The 17,783-nt window shown below is 45.7% G+C and overlaps 1 protein-coding gene across 1 annotated transcript in view; it reads left to right on the top strand.

Annotated features, from left to right (window-relative positions):
• LOC137097869 (glutamate receptor ionotropic, NMDA 2A-like) overlaps window positions 1-17,783 on the top strand; it is a 175,351-nt gene that overhangs the window by 140,958 nt on the left and 16,610 nt on the right. Inside the window, exons 9-11 of the mRNA XM_067473162.1 lie at window positions 2,327-2,452; window positions 6,676-6,905; window positions 8,273-8,433. Coding sequence (XP_067329263.1) covers window positions 2,327-2,452; window positions 6,676-6,905; window positions 8,273-8,433 — 517 coding nt within the window. The remainder of the gene's footprint in view (window positions 1-2,326; window positions 2,453-6,675; window positions 6,906-8,272; window positions 8,434-17,783) is intronic.

Raw genomic sequence — 17,783 nt, 5'->3', positions numbered from 1 at the left:
GGGCTGTATGGCCATGTTCCAGGAGCATTCTCTTGTGACGTTTCACCCACATCAATGGCAGGCATCCTCAGAGGTTTCCTGCCATAGATGTGGGCAAAACATCAGGAGAGAATGCTTCTGGAACATGGCCATACAGCCCAGAAAACTCACAGCAACCCATTCTTGCTCTGGTTGGATTTTCCTGAGCAAGGTTTTGTACTGCGTTCTCTTTGCAGCTTTGCCTTTCTCAGATACACTTCCGTATTCTCTCCCTCTCAGAGTTGTGTGGCCCAACTGGGGAGCTGAAGGTAAAGCTGCAAAGAGAGCCATTCACAGTTGTTCTCTCTCTGACATAGAAGGGAAAGCGGCTTCCAGAAGACAGGAGCAGAATTCAAAATGATCTGAACAGATTAGAGAGATGGGCCAAAACTAACAAAATGAAGTTCAACAGGGACAAATGCAAGATACTCCACTTTGGCAGAAAAAACGAAATGCAAAGATACAGAATGGGGAACGTGGGGCTCGAGAGCAGTACGTGTGAAAAAGATCTTGGAGTCCTCGTGGACAACAAGTTAAACATGAGCCAACAATGTGATGCGGCTGCAAAAAAACCAATGGGATTTTGGCCTGCATCAATAGGAGCATAGTGTCTAGATCTAGGGAAGTCATGCTCCCCATGCTCTATTCCGCTTTGGTTAGACCACACCTGGAATATTGTGTCCAATTCTGGGCACCACAGTTCAAGAGAGATATTGACAAGCTGGAATGTGTCCAGAGGAGGGCGACTAAAATGATCAAGGGTCTGGAGAACAAGCCCTATGAGGAGCGGCTTAAGGAGCTGGGCATGTTTAGCCTGAAGAAGAGAAGGCTGAGAGGAGACATGATAGCCATGTATAAATATGTGAGAAGAAGCCACAGGGAGGAGGGAGAAAGCTTGTTTTCTACTGCCTTAGAGACTAGGATGTGGAACTACAAGAAAGGAGATTCCATCTGAACATGAAGAAGAACTTCCTGACTGTGAGAGCCGTTCAGCAGTGGAACTCTCTGCCCCGGAGTGTGGTGGAGGCTCCTTTTTTTGGAAGCTTTTAAACAGAGGCAGGATGGCCATCTGTCGGGAGTGCTTTGAATGCAATATTCCTGCTTCTTGGCAGAGGGTTGGACTGGATGGCCCATGAGGTCTCTTCCAATTCTATGATTCTATGATTCCATTCTCTCTCACAAAACACATTCCTACACCCAGAACAAACCTTTCTCTCTTCCTCTCCCATCCACCCATAAATCTGCCTTCCTTCCTTCCTTCTCTTTCTTATATATATATATATATACACACACAGAGAGAACAGTTCTCTCTCTGTCTCTCTCCATCTCTCTCTCCTGTCCACCCACAGATCTGTTTTCATTCTTCCCCTATCTGCCTTCTACATTGACACACACACAGATCTACTCTGCTCTTTCTCTCCATCTCTGTTTTGCACTCACATAACATACACCAAATCTCTCTCTGTATCTCCTCTGGAATCGTGTTCATTCTCTGTCTCTCTTACACGCACATACATGGAGAGGTCTATTTCTCTTTTTCTTTCCTCCTCTCTCTCTTTCTCCATTTCTGTTTTGCGTGTGCACAACACACACACGCAACACATTCCGTTTTCCATCTCATACGCACACCGAGATCTGTGCCCCTTCTTTATCTCTCTTACACACAGATTTGCACATGGAGAGATCTGTTCCCTTTCTCGTTTGCATGCTCACACAACATACACACACACACACACGAGGCACCCAGAGAACACATCTCTCCATGTCTTTCTCTCTGTCTCTCATCCGCCCACGGATCTGTGTTCGTTCCCTTTTTTCCCCCCCACGCGCACGGAGAGGTCTGTTCTCTTTCTCCTGCTCCATCCTTTCTCTCCCTCCATCTCCATCCCTCTTTTGCACGCACAAACACGCTCTCTATTTCCACCGCAATCAGATCCAGGTCACTGCACTCCCTCCTTCCCTGGCCATGGGTTTTTTTTTTTGGTTGCTGTTGTTGTTGCTCTGGGGGTCTCTCCATTGTGTCAACCTGCATTGCAGCTCTCTCTCGAAGAGAGCGAGAGAACGAGTAAGGAAGAGAGGAGGACGTGTATTTGACGAGAGCGAGAGAGGGAGGGAAGACCAGTGCTCTCATTGTCAGATTTACCTGCTGCTGCTCTTTTGCTTGCTCATATAACAAAAGAGAAAGAGAGGGATCATCTGTGCCAAGCAGTGAGGGGGACACGCATTGTGATGTTTTCCATGCTGTGTGCCATGCTTACCAGTTCACTCTTCTCTCTGTCTCACTCCCTTCTTTTTTCTCCTCCCGCAGAGCCCTTTAGCGCTTCCGTTTGGGTCATGATGTTTGTGATGCTGCTCATCGTCTCGGCCATCGCCGTCTTCGTCTTTGAGTATTTCAGCCCCGTGGGCTACAACCGCAACCTGGCGCAAGGGAGAGGTACACCAAAACAAACAAACAAAAACACCCCAGCAAAATGACCATACAATCAAAGAAGGTTTAATATGTTGTCGAAAACTTTCATGCCCAGAATTACTGGGTTGTTGCGTGTTTTCCGGGCTGTATGGCCATGTTCCAGAAGCATTCTCTCCTGACATTTCACCTGCATCTATAGGAGCCCCCGGTGGTGCAGTGGGTTAACCCCTGTGCCGGCAGGACTGAAGATCGACAGGTAGCAGGTTCGAATCCAGGGAGAGGCAGATGAGCTCCCTCTATCAGCTCCAGCTCTTCATGCAGGGACATGAGAGAAGCCTCCCACAAGGATGATAAAAACATCAAATCATCCGGGCGTCCCCTGGGCAACATCTTTGCAGAAGGCCAATTCTCTCACACCAGAAGCGACTTGCAGTTTCTCAAGTCGCTCCTGACACGACAGAAAAACCCCCTGCATCTATGGCAAGCATGCTCAGAGGTTATGAGGTGTGTTGGAAACTAGGAAAATGAGGTTTATATATCTGTGGAATAATGTCCAGGGTGGGAGAAAGAACTCTTGTCTGTTTGGGACAGGTGTGAATGTTGCCTCTGGAAAATCCTGCAAATCTCTTGGGAAGACAAGCGGACAAATGTCAGCGTGCTGGAAGAAGCAAAGACCACCAGCATTGAAGCGATGATCCTTTGCCATCAACTCCGCTGGACCGGCCATGTTGTCTGGATGCCCAACCACCGTCTCCCAAGGCAGTTGCTCTAATCCGAACTCAAAAATGGAAAACGGAATGTTGGTGGGCAGGAAAAGAGATTGAAAGATGGGCTTAAAGACAACCTTAAAAACTCTGGCGTAGACACTGAGAACTGGGAAGCCCTGGCCCTTGAGCACTCCAGATGGAGGTCAGCTGTGACCAGTAGTGCTGTAGAATTTGAAGAGGCACAAATGGAGGGCAAAAGAGAAATATGTCAAGAGGAAGGCGCATCAAGCCAACCCCGACTGGGACCACCTTCCACCTGGAAACCAATGCCCTCACTGTGAGAGACGATGCAGATCAAGAATAGGGCTCCACAGTCACTTATGGACCCACCGCCAGTCACCTACTGGACAACGAGGGATCGCCTAGGTATAAGTAAGTAAGTAGAATGTAGCAATTGGCCACCTTGATTAGCATTTAATGGCCTAGCAGTTTTCAAGGTCTGGCTGCTTCCTGCCTGTGGGAATCCTTTGTTGAGAGCTGTGGACAAGTCTACATAGGGACCACCAAACATAGCAGCATCGCCCAAACTTGAATCAAGGAACATGAAAGGCACTGCAGACTACTTTGTTGGGAAGTGTTAGTTACAACCTACAAACTATCTACAGACCCACTAAGAAAATCCAACAAATGCAACGTCCAGCAAAGGACAAGAGGGATCCTCTCACCTCTGCAGGAGTCTACCTTATACCAGGCAGCTGTGGACAAGAAGTCTCCATAGGGACCCCAACACGCAGCAGCATTGCCCAATCACCAATCAAGGAACATGAAAGGCACTGCAGACTACTTCAACCAGAGAAGTCAGCCATAGCAGAGCACCTGATGAACCAACCTGGACACAGCATATTATTGGAGAACATAGAAATGCTGGACCACTCTCACAACCACCATGTCAGACTACACAGAGAAGCCATTGAAATCCACAAGCATGTGGACAATTTCAACAGAAAGGAGGAAACCATGGAAGTGAACAAAATCTAGCTATCAGTATTAAAAAAACCCTCTAAAATCAGTACAAAATAAAGAACAACACTCAGAAACAGGGGAATTCCAGACAAGAAACAATCAGGAACAGCTAATCACCTCCCAACAAAGGATTCTCCCAGGCAAGAAGCAACCAGACTTTGAATCTAAAAGGCCATTAAATGTTATTCAAGGTGGCCAATTGAAACATTTACACTTGCCTCCAATAGACAAGAGTTCTTTCTCCCACCTTGGACATTATTACACAGATATATAAACCCCACTTGGCTAGTTTCCAATAGACCTCACAACCTCAGGGGATGCCTGCCATAGATGCAGGTGAAACGTCAGGAGAGAATGCTTCTGGAACATGGTCATACAGCCCAGAAAACACACAACAACCAAAGAAGGTTAGTTCTACTCCTGGCCTCTCGTTCCTTTTGTTAATCCTGGAAAGAAGGAACGACAAAAGGGATGGAAGGATGCAAACAACCTTGAACTCCCAGACTGAAATTCTTCCACTTAATGCAGTTTGGGACTTCTTTAACTGCCATGGCTCAATGCTATGAGATCCTGGGAGTTGTAGATTCACCAAGGTCTCTTAGAAGAGAGCTCTAGTGCTAATCACCCTTCAAAGGCAACCCCACAAATAGTGCCTTACGCTAAACCAAACTGAATGCAACTAAGTTGCGTAGCTCCACTGTAGATTTCATGCTGTTTGGCACCACTTGAACTGCCACAACTCAGTGCTATGGGGTTCTGGGAGTTGTAGATTCCCTAGGGTCCCTTAGAAGAGAGTTCTAGTGCTAAACCCTTCAAGGACTGCCCTACAAAGAGTGCCTTACACTAATTCAAATGGAATGTAACTAAGTTGTGTAGCTCCAGTGTAGATTTCATGCCGTTTGGCACCACTTGAACTCCCACAACTCAGTTCTGTTGGGTCCTGGGAGTTGTAGATTCCCCAAGGTCCCTTAGGAGAGAACTCTAGTGTTAAACTCCCTTCAAGGGCAACCTCACAAAGACTGCCTTACACTAATCTGAATGGAATACAGCTAGTGGTGCAGCTCAACTGTAGATTTCATGCAGTTTGGCACCACTTGAACCGCCACAACTCAGTGCTATGAGGTCCTGGGAGTTGCAGTTCTCCAAGGCTTTGGGCCTCCTATGGGTGCATCTGCACTGTAGGATGAATGTAGCTTGACACCCCTTTAACTGCCATGGCTCGGTGCTATGGGATCACAAGGGCTTCCTTGCCAAGGAGGGCTGGTCCCCCTCAAACTACAACTTTCAGTTCTCCATAGCCTTGAGCCATACCCATTCAAGTGGTGTCACAGTGCATTAATTCAACAGTGTAGACACATTTTTGGTTTCACACTCTAGCCAGCTTCAACTGGCTGCAGTTTTGGACCATCAGTGGTTGAGATATGATTAAAAAATACAGTAGCCACTTAGTGATCTAGAACTCACAAGCAGGTATTAACTCAAATTTCAAACAGTATTCCCAAATGAACAGTCAAACTGTGTTACATTGAATTTAGTTTGTCTTTAGTTCCTTTGATTACCGTATTTCAATATTAATATCAAATCAATAAAGTGGATGGCGCAGCATAATATGGGGTTTAATATGAATTAGGCCTGGTTTTAATAGTAACTCTAAAGCAACCAGAAACTAATTCATCCAGCATCTAACAATCCCTTTGGATGCCAGTTAACTGATTTATCTAGGAATTAGATTGCCTTGGAGTCTGGTGGAGTCTCCTTCTCTGGTACTTTTAAAGCAGAGGTTGGATGGTTATCTGTTGGGAGGGATTGGATGGTGTCTTGCTGCCTGGCAGAAGGGGATCGGACTAGATGGCCTTTGGGGTTCCTTCCAACTCTTATGGATTTATAGAACAGTATTACAGGCCCTTTGCACCCAAAGTCTGAGATTGTGTGACCTTAATACCCAACCTTTGAATGCTTTGCTTGCTGCAAATGTAAGAACTCACCTGGGTTTGCAATTATGCAAAAGCTTGAGGTTGAAAGCCAAGGTGATATTTTGTTTGCTCATAGACTGCCTTTATCTCAAGGGCTCAGAAAACAATGATAAACCATTTATCACCGCTTTGCCGTTGGCCTCGGAGTGCCTTGGGACTCCCCTCCCCCCCAATTCGATTGCATTTATTTATTGCATGTTCAGAAAGATACAAAGAGTCCTTTTCGCTCCCAAAGTCATAAAGGAATTAAAGTGGGAGGAAAGGAAGCTTTGGGCTGGGAATCTAAATGAATATGCGTTCTGCTTTGAGGATGAGTGGATGGAGCTCAGGCTCTCATTGCAGAGTGGAGGAATCATAGGAAGGACCCCCCCCCCCCAAGGCCAACCCAAAAAGGAATGTACAATTATAGTTCTCTTGAGGGATAACCATCCAATCTCTTTCCAAAGATGGAGAATCCACCACCTTCTGATAAACTAGACCCGAGCCCTTTAGGGTTTTTGAGGCCATAATTGTGGTTCCAAAATGGTGCCCATTCTCTCCATAGATCCCCATGGGCCATCGTTCACGATTGGGAAGGCCATCTGGCTGCTCTGGGGTTTGGTCTTCAACAATTCCGTTCCAGTCCAGAACCCCAAAGGGACCACCAGCAAGATCATGGTCTCGGTTTGGGCCTTCTTTGCTGTCATCTTCTTGGCCAGCTACACAGCCAACTTGGCCGCCTTCATGATCCAGGAGGAGTTTGTGGACCAAGTGACGGGGCTGAGCGACAAGAAGGTGAGCCCTCTGTTTCTTTCATTTCCCCCCATTAATTACATATATTATACAACGGTTTATGACAGTTGATACAAAATAGAACCTAAGTTTGGTGGATCATAGGAATAACTATCTCAGATGGTGAACCTAGGTTGAGTAGAAAACAGGAAAAACTATCCAAGATGGTGAAACTAAGTTGGGTAAGATTCTAGGAAGAACTGTCTAAGATGGTGAACCCAAGTTGGATAGATCCCAGGAAGATCTATCCAAGACGGTGAACCCAGATTGGGTAGTTCCTAGGAAGAACTATCCAAGATGGTGAAACTAAGTTGTGTAGATCCTAGGAAAAACCGTCTAAGATGGTGAACCCATGTTGGATACATCCCAGGAAGAACTGTCTATGATGGTGAACCCAAGTTGGATAGATCCCAGGAAGATCTATCCAAGACGGTGAACCCAGATTGGATAAATCCCAGGAAGAACTATCCAAGATGGTGAACCCAATTGGATAAATCCCAGGAAGAACTGTTAAAGATGGTGAAACTAATTTTGTAGATCCTAGGAAGAACAGTCTAAGATGGTGAACCCAAGTTGGATAGATCCGAGGAAGATCTATCCAAGATGGTGAATCTAGATTGGGTAGTTCCTATGGTGAGCCTAAGTTGGATAGATCCCAGGAAGAACTATTCAAGATGGTGAAACTAATTTAGGTAAGATCTCAAGAACAACTATCCAAGATGGTGAACCTAAGTCAGGTAGGTCCCAGAAAGAACGATCCAGAATGGCAAAGTCTTTTGTCAAGCATAGCTTGGGGCTTTTGGATAACACTTCTGTAAAATTCATTTAAAACCCAGAGTGGGTTCATAATTCCATTGAAATCAACAGTCAATGATCTTTGCTGCACATGGGATGCTTGGTGATCATTTCTTGGTACCTCTGATCCATCCTTTGCCATAGACCAGCAATCTCTTAATTCGGGACCCTATGAATGCTTGGATCAGCAGGATCCATCATCCATGATCACTTATTTAAGCAGAAGTTGATGGAAGCCAAGCTTCAACACATAGAGAACGTTAGAGAAGATTGGCCATAAACAGCTAATACCGGAGTGCTGGACTTCAACTCAAGACCCTTTAGGAGTTGATGGATGGCAGCTCCCATCAGCCCTAGCAAGGAAAGTGAGTGGGGAATAATTTGCCAAGTTGCAAGCCAAGAGTATAAGAGGACTCGAAGCTTATTTAAATCAGAAAAGAGTTTGGATTGTCACCTGGAGGATCCATTGATGAGAAACTTTTGGTCCTTCTCAGAGCATAGGCCTTTGAAGAAGTGTATGTTGAATACTTTGATTAATCCATTCATTCTTTCCTTCCTTCCTTCCTTGCCTTCAGTTTCAACAGCCCTATGCCTATTCACCCCCATTTCGGTTTGGGACGGTCCCTAATGGAAGCACTGAGAGGAACATCCGGAACAACTACAAGGAGATGCACGCCTATATGGTCAAATATAACCAGAAGGGAGTGGAGGATGCTCTGGTCAGCCTGAAAACTGGGTAAGTGCTGCTTGGGAACCACAGAGTTCCCGTTTCCCCAAATGCCCACAATCTTCTCATCAAGGAAGACCAAACTGATTCTGGGTCATGGAACTGAAATGAGGAATGGATCTGCAGTTTTGGGGAAGACCAAGTTGGAGAAAGCTGCTTAGTGATAGAACGTATGGGTGAAAATATTTGGGAAATGGTTGCCTTTCTAAATGGTTTGGAAGCCCTGATATGGTGAATCTTTGATGCTTTTGCATGCTTCCAGAAATTGTGATTTACCTTTTGGAGACATTCTAGGACAGTATTTCTCAACCTGGGGGTGGGGACCTGGGGGGGTCACAAGGGGGTTTCATAGGGGCCACCAAAGACCATCAGAAAACATGTATTTCAGATGGTCTTAGGAATCCCTTTGGTAGAGAAGGTGGAAGACCTCTCTGCCTGTCCTTCTCTTCCTTTTTGGAAACAGATGGTGAAATCTACCAAAAACCCTCCTCCGCTATGATTGACCGGCCTCTCAGCCAAGGGGAGGGCTGTTTCTGAGACTTCAAGCAGGGAGGGGAGAGCATGCATGCTCAGTGCATGGCAGTGTGGTTCACTTGCACAGGTGAGGGAGAGCGCGCAAGGCTGGAGGGAGGCTTGTGCCAGTAAGTCCCTTCAAGGCGTGAGAGTTCTGTGTGGGAAGTTTGGCCCAATTCTGTCATTGGTGGGGTTCAGAATGCTCTTTGATTGTAGGTGAACTATAAATCCCAGCAACTACAATTCCCAAATGTCAAGGTCTATTTTCCCCAAACTCCACCAGTGTTCACATTTGGGCACATTGAGTATTCGTGCCAAGTTTGGTCCAGATCCATCAATGTTTGAGTCTACAGTGCTCTTGGATGTAGGTGAACTACAACTCCAAAACTCAAGGTCAATGTTTACCAAACCTTTCCAGTATTTTCTCTTGGTCATGGAGTTCTGTGTACCAAGTTTGGTTCAATCCCATAATTGGTGGAGTTCAGAATGCTCTTTGATCATAGGTGAACTATAAATCCCAGCAACTACAACTCCCAAATGACAAAACCAATCCCTCTCTTAACCCCACCAGTATTCAGATTTGGGTGTATTGGATATTTGTGCCAAATTTGATCCAGTGAATGAAAATACATCCTGCATATCAAATATTACATTACAATTCATACCAGTAGCAAAATCACAGTTATGAAGTAGCAACAAAAATAATTTTATGGTTGTGAGTCACCACAACATGAGGAACTGTATTAAGGGGTCATGGCATTAGGAAGGTTGAGAAACACTGTTCTAGGCTACCTTGCATGGTTGTTGTTATTATTGTCTCTTGACCAAGATACAAAAGGATTCACAACATAAAAATGAAACATGAAAACCCATACAATGTAAAATCAAGACCGCATCAGCACTGACCTATTGGCATCAATACTGACCTATTTTTTCAAACTGAGAAATGGATGTCCAAGCAGTTGGAAATTTCCTTTGGAGGTTGCATTTTCACAGTCTGGCTTCCTTCTTTGGAAGCTTATACAAAGGAATGGGATGCCCATCTTTTGGCTGGCTTTTCCAGGGCCACGATTCTGCATTTTTAGGATTCTTGGAGGAGAGCATTGACCTTAGATTTGGCTTAAGCACTCACCCTTTGAGTTAAACATCGAGTCCTTTTTGCTTAGAAGGTGGACCAGTCTGTCCATTTCACCTCCTGCCATTTTTGAACCCATTCCCAAGGCTGTTGAAAAACATATTTGGGTCTGATTCCTAACTCGAGTTGCCCCCACCCAATATGTGCAATTTACCCACATTTTACAAATTTACAAATGTGTACAAATTTGTACAAATTGACAAATTACCACATTAAGAGACCCCGGTGGCGCAGTGGGTTAAAGCACTGAGCTGCTGAGCTTGTTGATCGAAAGGTCGTAGGTTCGATTCCGGGCAGCGGAGTGAGTCCTAGCTTCTGCCAACCTAGCAGTTCGAAAACATGCAAATGTGAGTAGATCAATAGGTACCGCTCTGGCGGTAAGGTAACGGCGCTCCATGCAGTCATGCCGGCCACATGACCTTGGAGGTGTCTACGGACAATGCTGGTTCTTTGGCTTAGAAATGGAGATGAGCATCACACCCCAGAGTCAGACATGACTGGACTTAATGTCAGGGGACTACCTTTACCTTTACCCACATATTAAATCCACATTCATTCATTCATTATTTATTTACAGTATTTGTATACCGCTTTTCTCACCCCGAGGGGGACTCAAAGCGGTTTACACATAAGTAATGGCAAAAATTCAATGCCAGTACAAACAGTTACAATTATACACTACAATTAGACATAAATTAAATTAAAAAATACATCCATGAGCAATAAAATAATCATTAAAACAATAAAACAGTCTCGTCCGTCGAATCGCCATTCCAGTCATTGTCTTTCTGAAATGCTGCATACATTTACTTCTACTACCCAAAGGCCTGGTCCCAAAACCAGGATTTTAATTTTTTTCTAAAAGCCAGGAAGGAGGGAGTGAATCTTACCTCATTTGGGAGTGTCTTCCATAGGCGGGGGGCCACAGCCGAGAAGGCCCTGTCTCTCGTCCCCACCAGACGCATCTGTGCTGCTGACGGGAGGGAGAACAGGGCCTCCCCAGATGATCTTAGATTACGAGGTGGGACGTAGGGGTGGATGCATTCGGACAAGTGAGCTGGGCCAGACCCGTATAGAGCTTTATTTATTCAGCAAAACATTCATTGAATCATAGTATTGAATCATAGACTTGATTCCAACCATCAAGTCTTGCATCTCTCCTAGAATCATAGAATTAGAAGAGACCTCATGTACCATCCAGTCCAACCCCATTCTGCCAAGAAGCAGGAAAATTGCATTTAAAGCACCCCCGACAGATGGCCGTCCAGCCTCTGCTTAAAAGCCTCCAAAGAAGGAGCCTACACCACACTCAGGGGCAGAGAGTTCCACTGCTGAACATCTTTCACAGTCAGGAAGTTCTTCCTCATGTTCAGATGGAATCTCCTTTCTTGTAATTTGAAGCCATTGTTCCATTGCGTCCTAGTCTCCAGGACAACAGAAAACAAGCTTGCTTCCTCCTCCCTATGACTTCCCCTCACATATTTAGATGTGGGGAAGTAATGCTCCCCATGCTCTATTCCGCTTTGGTTAGAGAGAGAGAGATATTGACAAGCTGGAATGTGTCCAGAGGAGGGCGACTAAAATGATCAAGGGTCTGGAGAACAAGCCCTATGAGGAGCGGCTTAAGGAGCTGGGCATGTTTAGCCTGAAGAAGAGAAGGCTGAGTGGAGATATGATAGCCATGTATAAATATGTGAGAGGAAGCCACAGGGAGGAGGGAGCAAGCTTGTTTTCTGCTTCCCTGGAGACTTGGACGCGAAACAATGGCTTCAAACTACAAGAGAGGAGATTCCATCTGAACACGAGGAAGAACTTCCTGACTGTGAGAGCTGTTCAGCAGTGGAACTCTCTGCCCCGGAGTGTGGTGGAGGCTCCTTCTTTGGAAGCTTTCAAACAGAGGCTGGATGGCCATCTGTCAGGGGTGATTTGGATGCAATATTCCTGCTTCTTGGCAGGGGGTTGGACTGGATGACCCATGAGGTCTCTTCCAACTCTTTGATTCTATGATTCTATGATTTATACATGGCCCTCATGTCTCCTCTCAGCCTTCTCTTCTTGAGGCTAACATGCCCAGCTCTTTAAGCCGCTCCTCATAGGGCGTGTTCTCCAGACCCTTGATTATTTTAGTTGCTCTCCTCTGGACACATTCCAGTTTATTAACATCTTCCTTCAATTTTGGTGCCCAGAATTGAGTCTTTAATCTTTGCTGGTCCAAATAGGAAGGAATTTGCAACACTTTGGGGCAAATCTTATTAACGAAATTAGCCAGAGCACAGTTCTCTGGTTCCTAACTCGAGTTGCACCCAATCAATCCATGCAATGTGTCCCCATTCAGCAATGGATTTGATGGATCAGTTCTACTTAGGGTTCAGCCAGAGAGCTTAAATTTCTCATCTCCCGAGTCTTCGCTCTTCCAATATAGGAAGAAATTTGTAAATTTGGGTGCCGGGGGAACAATTCTCATGAATGAAATGAGCTGAAGCGCAAGTCTTTTGTGTTCTCCATCGAGTTCGAATGGTGCCGCCTGTGACTTCTCCTCCTCCTCCTCCTCCCTTCATCACCGCTGATGCCGGCCACATTTTGCTCAGCTGCCAGTTCTCTTCCTTAAGTGATTTCTCAAAGCCGGACATCCCAAGGTGGTGTCGGCATCACTTCCTTTGACGGATCCCTTCTGCGGCAGCGGCGGCAAATCGCCTGTCATGTACAGTATCCCGGTGATCAATATCCGCCAGATGCGATGGAGTCCCCTTGGATTCGGGCCCCCGTCCTGAAGAGGAATAATAGAGACGCTCGGATCCGAGGCCGCCACGCTCCTCGAAAGATGCCTCTAAACCTTCTGGCCATATTTTGGGAGTGAACCTTGACTACAAGAAGGGCATCCGCACCACAAAGTTGTAGCTTTTCTGCACTGCTTTAGTCCCATGGCTCTATCCTGGGATTTATAGTTTCCAGAAGATGGGATTTCAGATAGTTTTCAGATGATGGTGTCATCCAGGGTTTTGCAATTCTCAGGTGATGGCTCCATCCTGGGATTTGCAGTTCCCAGGTGATGGTGCAATCAAGGATTTTGTAGTTGTCAGATGATTTCTCCATCCTGGGATTTGTAGTTTCCAGATGGTGGTGCCATCTAGGGATTTGTAGTTTCCAGAATATGGTTCCATTTTGGGATTTGTGTTCCCAGATGATGGTGCAATCATGGGTTTTGTAGTTTCCAGATGATGGCTCCATTCTAACAGTTGTGGTTTCCAGATGATGGTGCCATCCAGGGATTTGTAGTTTCCAGATGATGGCTCCATTCTGAAAGTTGTGGTTTCCAGATGATGGTGCCATCCAGGGATTTGTAGTTTCCAGATGATGGCTCCATTCTGACAGTTGTGGTTTCCAGATGATGGTGCCATCCAGGGATTTGTAGTTTCCAGATGATGCTCATTCTAGGAGTTGTACTTTTCAGAAGCTTATTTCATCTTGGGATTTGCAGTTCCCAGATGATGGTGCCATCAAGGGTTTTGTAGTTTCCAGATGATGGTTCCATCCTGTGAGTTGTAGTCTCCAGAAACTGGTTCCATTCTGGGATTTGTAGTTTCCAGATTATGATGCCACCCTGAGATTTGTAGTTTCCAGATTATGGTTCCATCCCAGGAGTTGTCATTTCCAGAAGCTGGTTCCAATCTGGGAGTTGTATTTTCCAGATGATGGTGCCATCCAGGGATTTGTAGATGGCTCACCCTAGGAGTTATAGTTTTCAGAAGCTTATTTCATCCTGAGATTTGCAGTTCCCAGATGATGGAGCCATCATGAATTTTGTTCTTTCTAGATGATGGCACCATCTAGGGATTTGTAGTTTTCAGATGATGGCTCCATCCTGCGAGTTGTAGTTTCCAGAAACTGGTTCCATTCTGGGGTTTTTAGTTTCGAGATTATGGTGCCACCCTGAGTTTTGTAGTTTCCAGATGCTGGTTCCATCCTGGCAGTTGTAGTTTCCAGAAACCTATTCTGGGAGTTTTAGTTTCCAGATTATGGTGCCACCCTGAGATTTGATGACAGTGCATTTCTTGGAGTTTTCTTAGAGGAGTTTCTTGGCCTGTACTTTCTTCTGAAATGCAGCTGACAGAGGATCCGAATCCGGGACTCCAGGGTCCTCGTTCAGTATTCATACCATGGATGCCGATTCTCTTGCAGCCGAACCACATTTGCAATTTTGGAATGGCTAATTCCTTAATACAGTTCCTCATGTTGTGGTGACCCCCAACTATAACATTATTTTTGTTGCTACTTCACAACTGTGATTTTGCTACTCTTATGAATCATAATGTAAATATTTGATCTGCAGGATAAATTTTCATTCACTGGACCAAATTTGGCACAAATACCCAGTACGCCCAAATTTGGTGGGGTTGAAGGTGGGATCGATTTTGTCATTTGGGAGTTGTAGTTGCTGGGATTTATAGTTCACCAACAATCAAAGAACATTCTGAACTCCACCAACGATGGAATTGAACCAACCTTGGCACACAGAACTCCCATGACCAATAGAAAAATACTGGAAGGTTTTGGTGGGCATTGATCTTGAGTTTTGGATTTGTAGTTTACCTACACACAGACAGCACTGTGGACTCAAACAATGATAGATCTGGACCAAACTTGGCACAAATACTCAATATACCCAAACATGAACACTGGTGGAGTTTGGGGGAAATAGACTTGACATTTGGGAGTTGTAGTTGCTGGGATTTATAGTTCACCTAGAATCAAAGAGCGTTCTGAACCCCACATTGATAATTGAGCCAAACTTCCCACACAGAACCCCCATGCCAGGCCCGTAGCCAGGATTTCGATTGGGGGGGGGCTGAGTTTGTTCGGGGGGGGGGGGGGCTGAGTCTGAGTGAAAGAGACTAGCAAACCTTTTGTATCGTTACCCCTATACCCCCATGCATATGGGATATATTGAGTATGGTGATCAGATCATGATATGAATAAACATAACAGTTTAAATAATGCACCAGAAAGGCCTTTTCGCAAACCACCATGAGAATTTCGGGGGGGGGGGGGCTGAAGCCCCCCAAGCCTCCCCCCCCCCCCCCCGGCTACATGCCTGCCCCATGCCTTGAAGGGTCTCTCTGGCATGAGCCTCCCTCCATCCTCACGTGCTCTCCCTCTTTCATACATGCACACCACACTGCCATGAGCTGAGCACGCCTGCCCTCCTCTCCCCACTTGGGTCTCCGAAATAACCCTCCCCTTGGCTGAGAGGCCAACTGAGAGGTCGGACAATCACAGCGGAGGAGGGCTTTTGGTGGGAGGATTTGCCATCTGTTTCCAAAATGGAATAGGACAGGTGGAAAGATCCTCAGCCTTCTCTGCAAGGGGTTCCTTGCAGAGAGACCATCAGAAATATATGTTTTCTGATGATCTTTGGTGGCCCCTCTGAAACCCCCTCGCGACCCCTCAGAGGTCCTTCCTCCCAGGTTGAGAAACACTGCTTTAGACAACACCTCCCCCAATAGTCGTTGGAATTTGGAGAGCCGTTATCCAAGAAAAGTAACTTTCCTAAGTGCTGGGCACCAATCCAAGGAAAGTCTGTCCATCATTCTCTTTGAAAAGCCAGTTTTTGTGTTTTACCTGCTGTCAGCGTATTGTTCAAACATATCGCGACGGCTGCAAAGTGGAGAAACGGACCTGCGGGAACCTGGCGGCCTGCCGGATATTTTCAATTATGGAGGCAGTAACTTCAAAACCGTCTGCGGTTTTTCCCAACGTTGTTGGGATGTGGAAGGAAAAACGCATTTCCTTAAAAGTATGTGTTTGATTTCCTTGTCTTTGAATGCTGAGGGTTGCGAAGGGGAAAAGGAAGAAATGAAAAGCACAACGTATGATCATCACTTGAGAAGAGTTCTACAGATACTCAAAAGATGAAAAATTGATTCCTAAAGCAAAACGTTTCAAGAAGGATATAGGCAAGATGGAGAGTTTTCCAGGCTGTATGGCCATGTTCCAGAAGCATTCTCTCCTAACGTTTTGCCCACATCTATGGCAGGCATCCTCTGAGCCCAGAAAAGTCACAGCAACCCAGTAATTCCAGCCATGAAAGCCTTCGACAACACAAAATGGGAAGTGTCCATTGGAGGGAGACCGAAATGGCCAAAGGTCTAGAACAAAGCTATCCAAGCTGTGTGTTGGGACACACAACTGTGTCACCTGTAGCCCACAGCTATGTCACCTGACAAATGTTTCCCACTCCACTCCCACCAAAATTTTCAATACCTCCACTCACTTTCAGAGATCACTCCAACCCCCACTTTATGTCCTGATGCAGTTTGGGGTAGGACAGACCACGGATTATGGGATTCACACTACCTTCACCCAGTTCGCCTTCCACAGACCACTGCAATGCCCACGAATGATGGAACTGGACAAAACTTGGCATCTAGTCCAAGTCCCTTCAGCCAGGCAGGAAGATGCAGTGAAAGCCCCCCCAACAGATAACCATCCAATTCAAAAAACTCCAGAGAAGGAGGCTTCACTAGACTCCCAACTCTAGTCTATATGCCACTAGAGTTGGAAGAGACCCCCTAAGGGCATCTAGTCCAGCCACGTCAGCCCTAGATGGTGATCCAGCCTCTGCTTTCAAACCTCTTGAGACATTTAATCACTTCAGAAATGGAGTGCTGGTGCTGTTCAAGTGTCAGGACTGCTATGACTTCTCTAATTAGCATGATTTGTTGACTGAGTTGCACTAATTGCCACTGAAATGGATAAATTTCTAATTAAGAAAAGAAACTCTATGGACAGTGTTGTCTGCAATGAACCCCATGGAGGGGCTAGAGAGGAAACAACACAGGAATCAACTGTAGAACAACAGAAGTGGAAAGAGAACATTTTCAAACTTTGTTTATGCTGTAAAGATTATATGAAACACCCCCCCCCCCCCACACACACACACATCTATATCTATATATCTACAGTGTTCCCCTGCTACTTCATGGTTCACTTTTCGTGGATTCGCTGTTTTGCGGGTTTTTGCCTCCTGGCAATGATGGAGTGTGGAAGGGGGTTTCACCCTCCCCCTCAGTAGAGAGGCAGCCAATCATTAAAGAGAGAGAGAGAGGAGATACAAAGCAGTATGTAAACCACAGCCTTATAGCCCCTTCCTTATAGCTAGCAAAAAAGAAAGAAAAAAAGAAAGAAAAGTGTGGGGTGCCTTTAAAGCTCTCCTCGCTTCTGCCTCACCCTCGAAATGCAATATATATAGCGTCCCTACTTCGCGGATTTTCACTTTTTGCTGGTGATCCTGGAATGTAACACCCACAATAAGTGAGGGAACACTGTATATCTATTGTATACAAATATAAAATAGATATACAGTGTTCCCTCTTTATAGGGTCTAGATCCAGGGAAGTCATGCTCCCCATGCTGTATTCCGCCTTGGTCAGACCACACCTGGAATCACGCTGTGTCCCATTCTGAGCACCACAATTGAAGGGAGATGTTGACAAGCTGGAATGTGTCCTGAGGAGGGTGACTAAAATGATCAAGGATCTGGAGAACAAGCCTTATGAGGAGTGGCTCAAAGAGCTGGGCATGTTTAGCCTTCAGAAGAGAAGGCTGAGAAGAGACATGATGAGGGCCGTGGATCAAGATGTGAAGTCTGGCCCGGTTCCGGCCCAGTTTACCTGCTGGAAGGTATCCTTAGGAACCATATAGGACTCTATAA

This window comes from Anolis sagrei, chromosome X (assembly GCF_037176765.1).
Source record: "Anolis sagrei isolate rAnoSag1 chromosome X, rAnoSag1.mat, whole genome shotgun sequence".
Classification (NCBI taxonomy): Eukaryota; Metazoa; Chordata; class Lepidosauria; order Squamata; family Dactyloidae; genus Anolis; species Anolis sagrei.
This window is presented reverse-complemented; position numbering and strand designations above follow the sequence as displayed.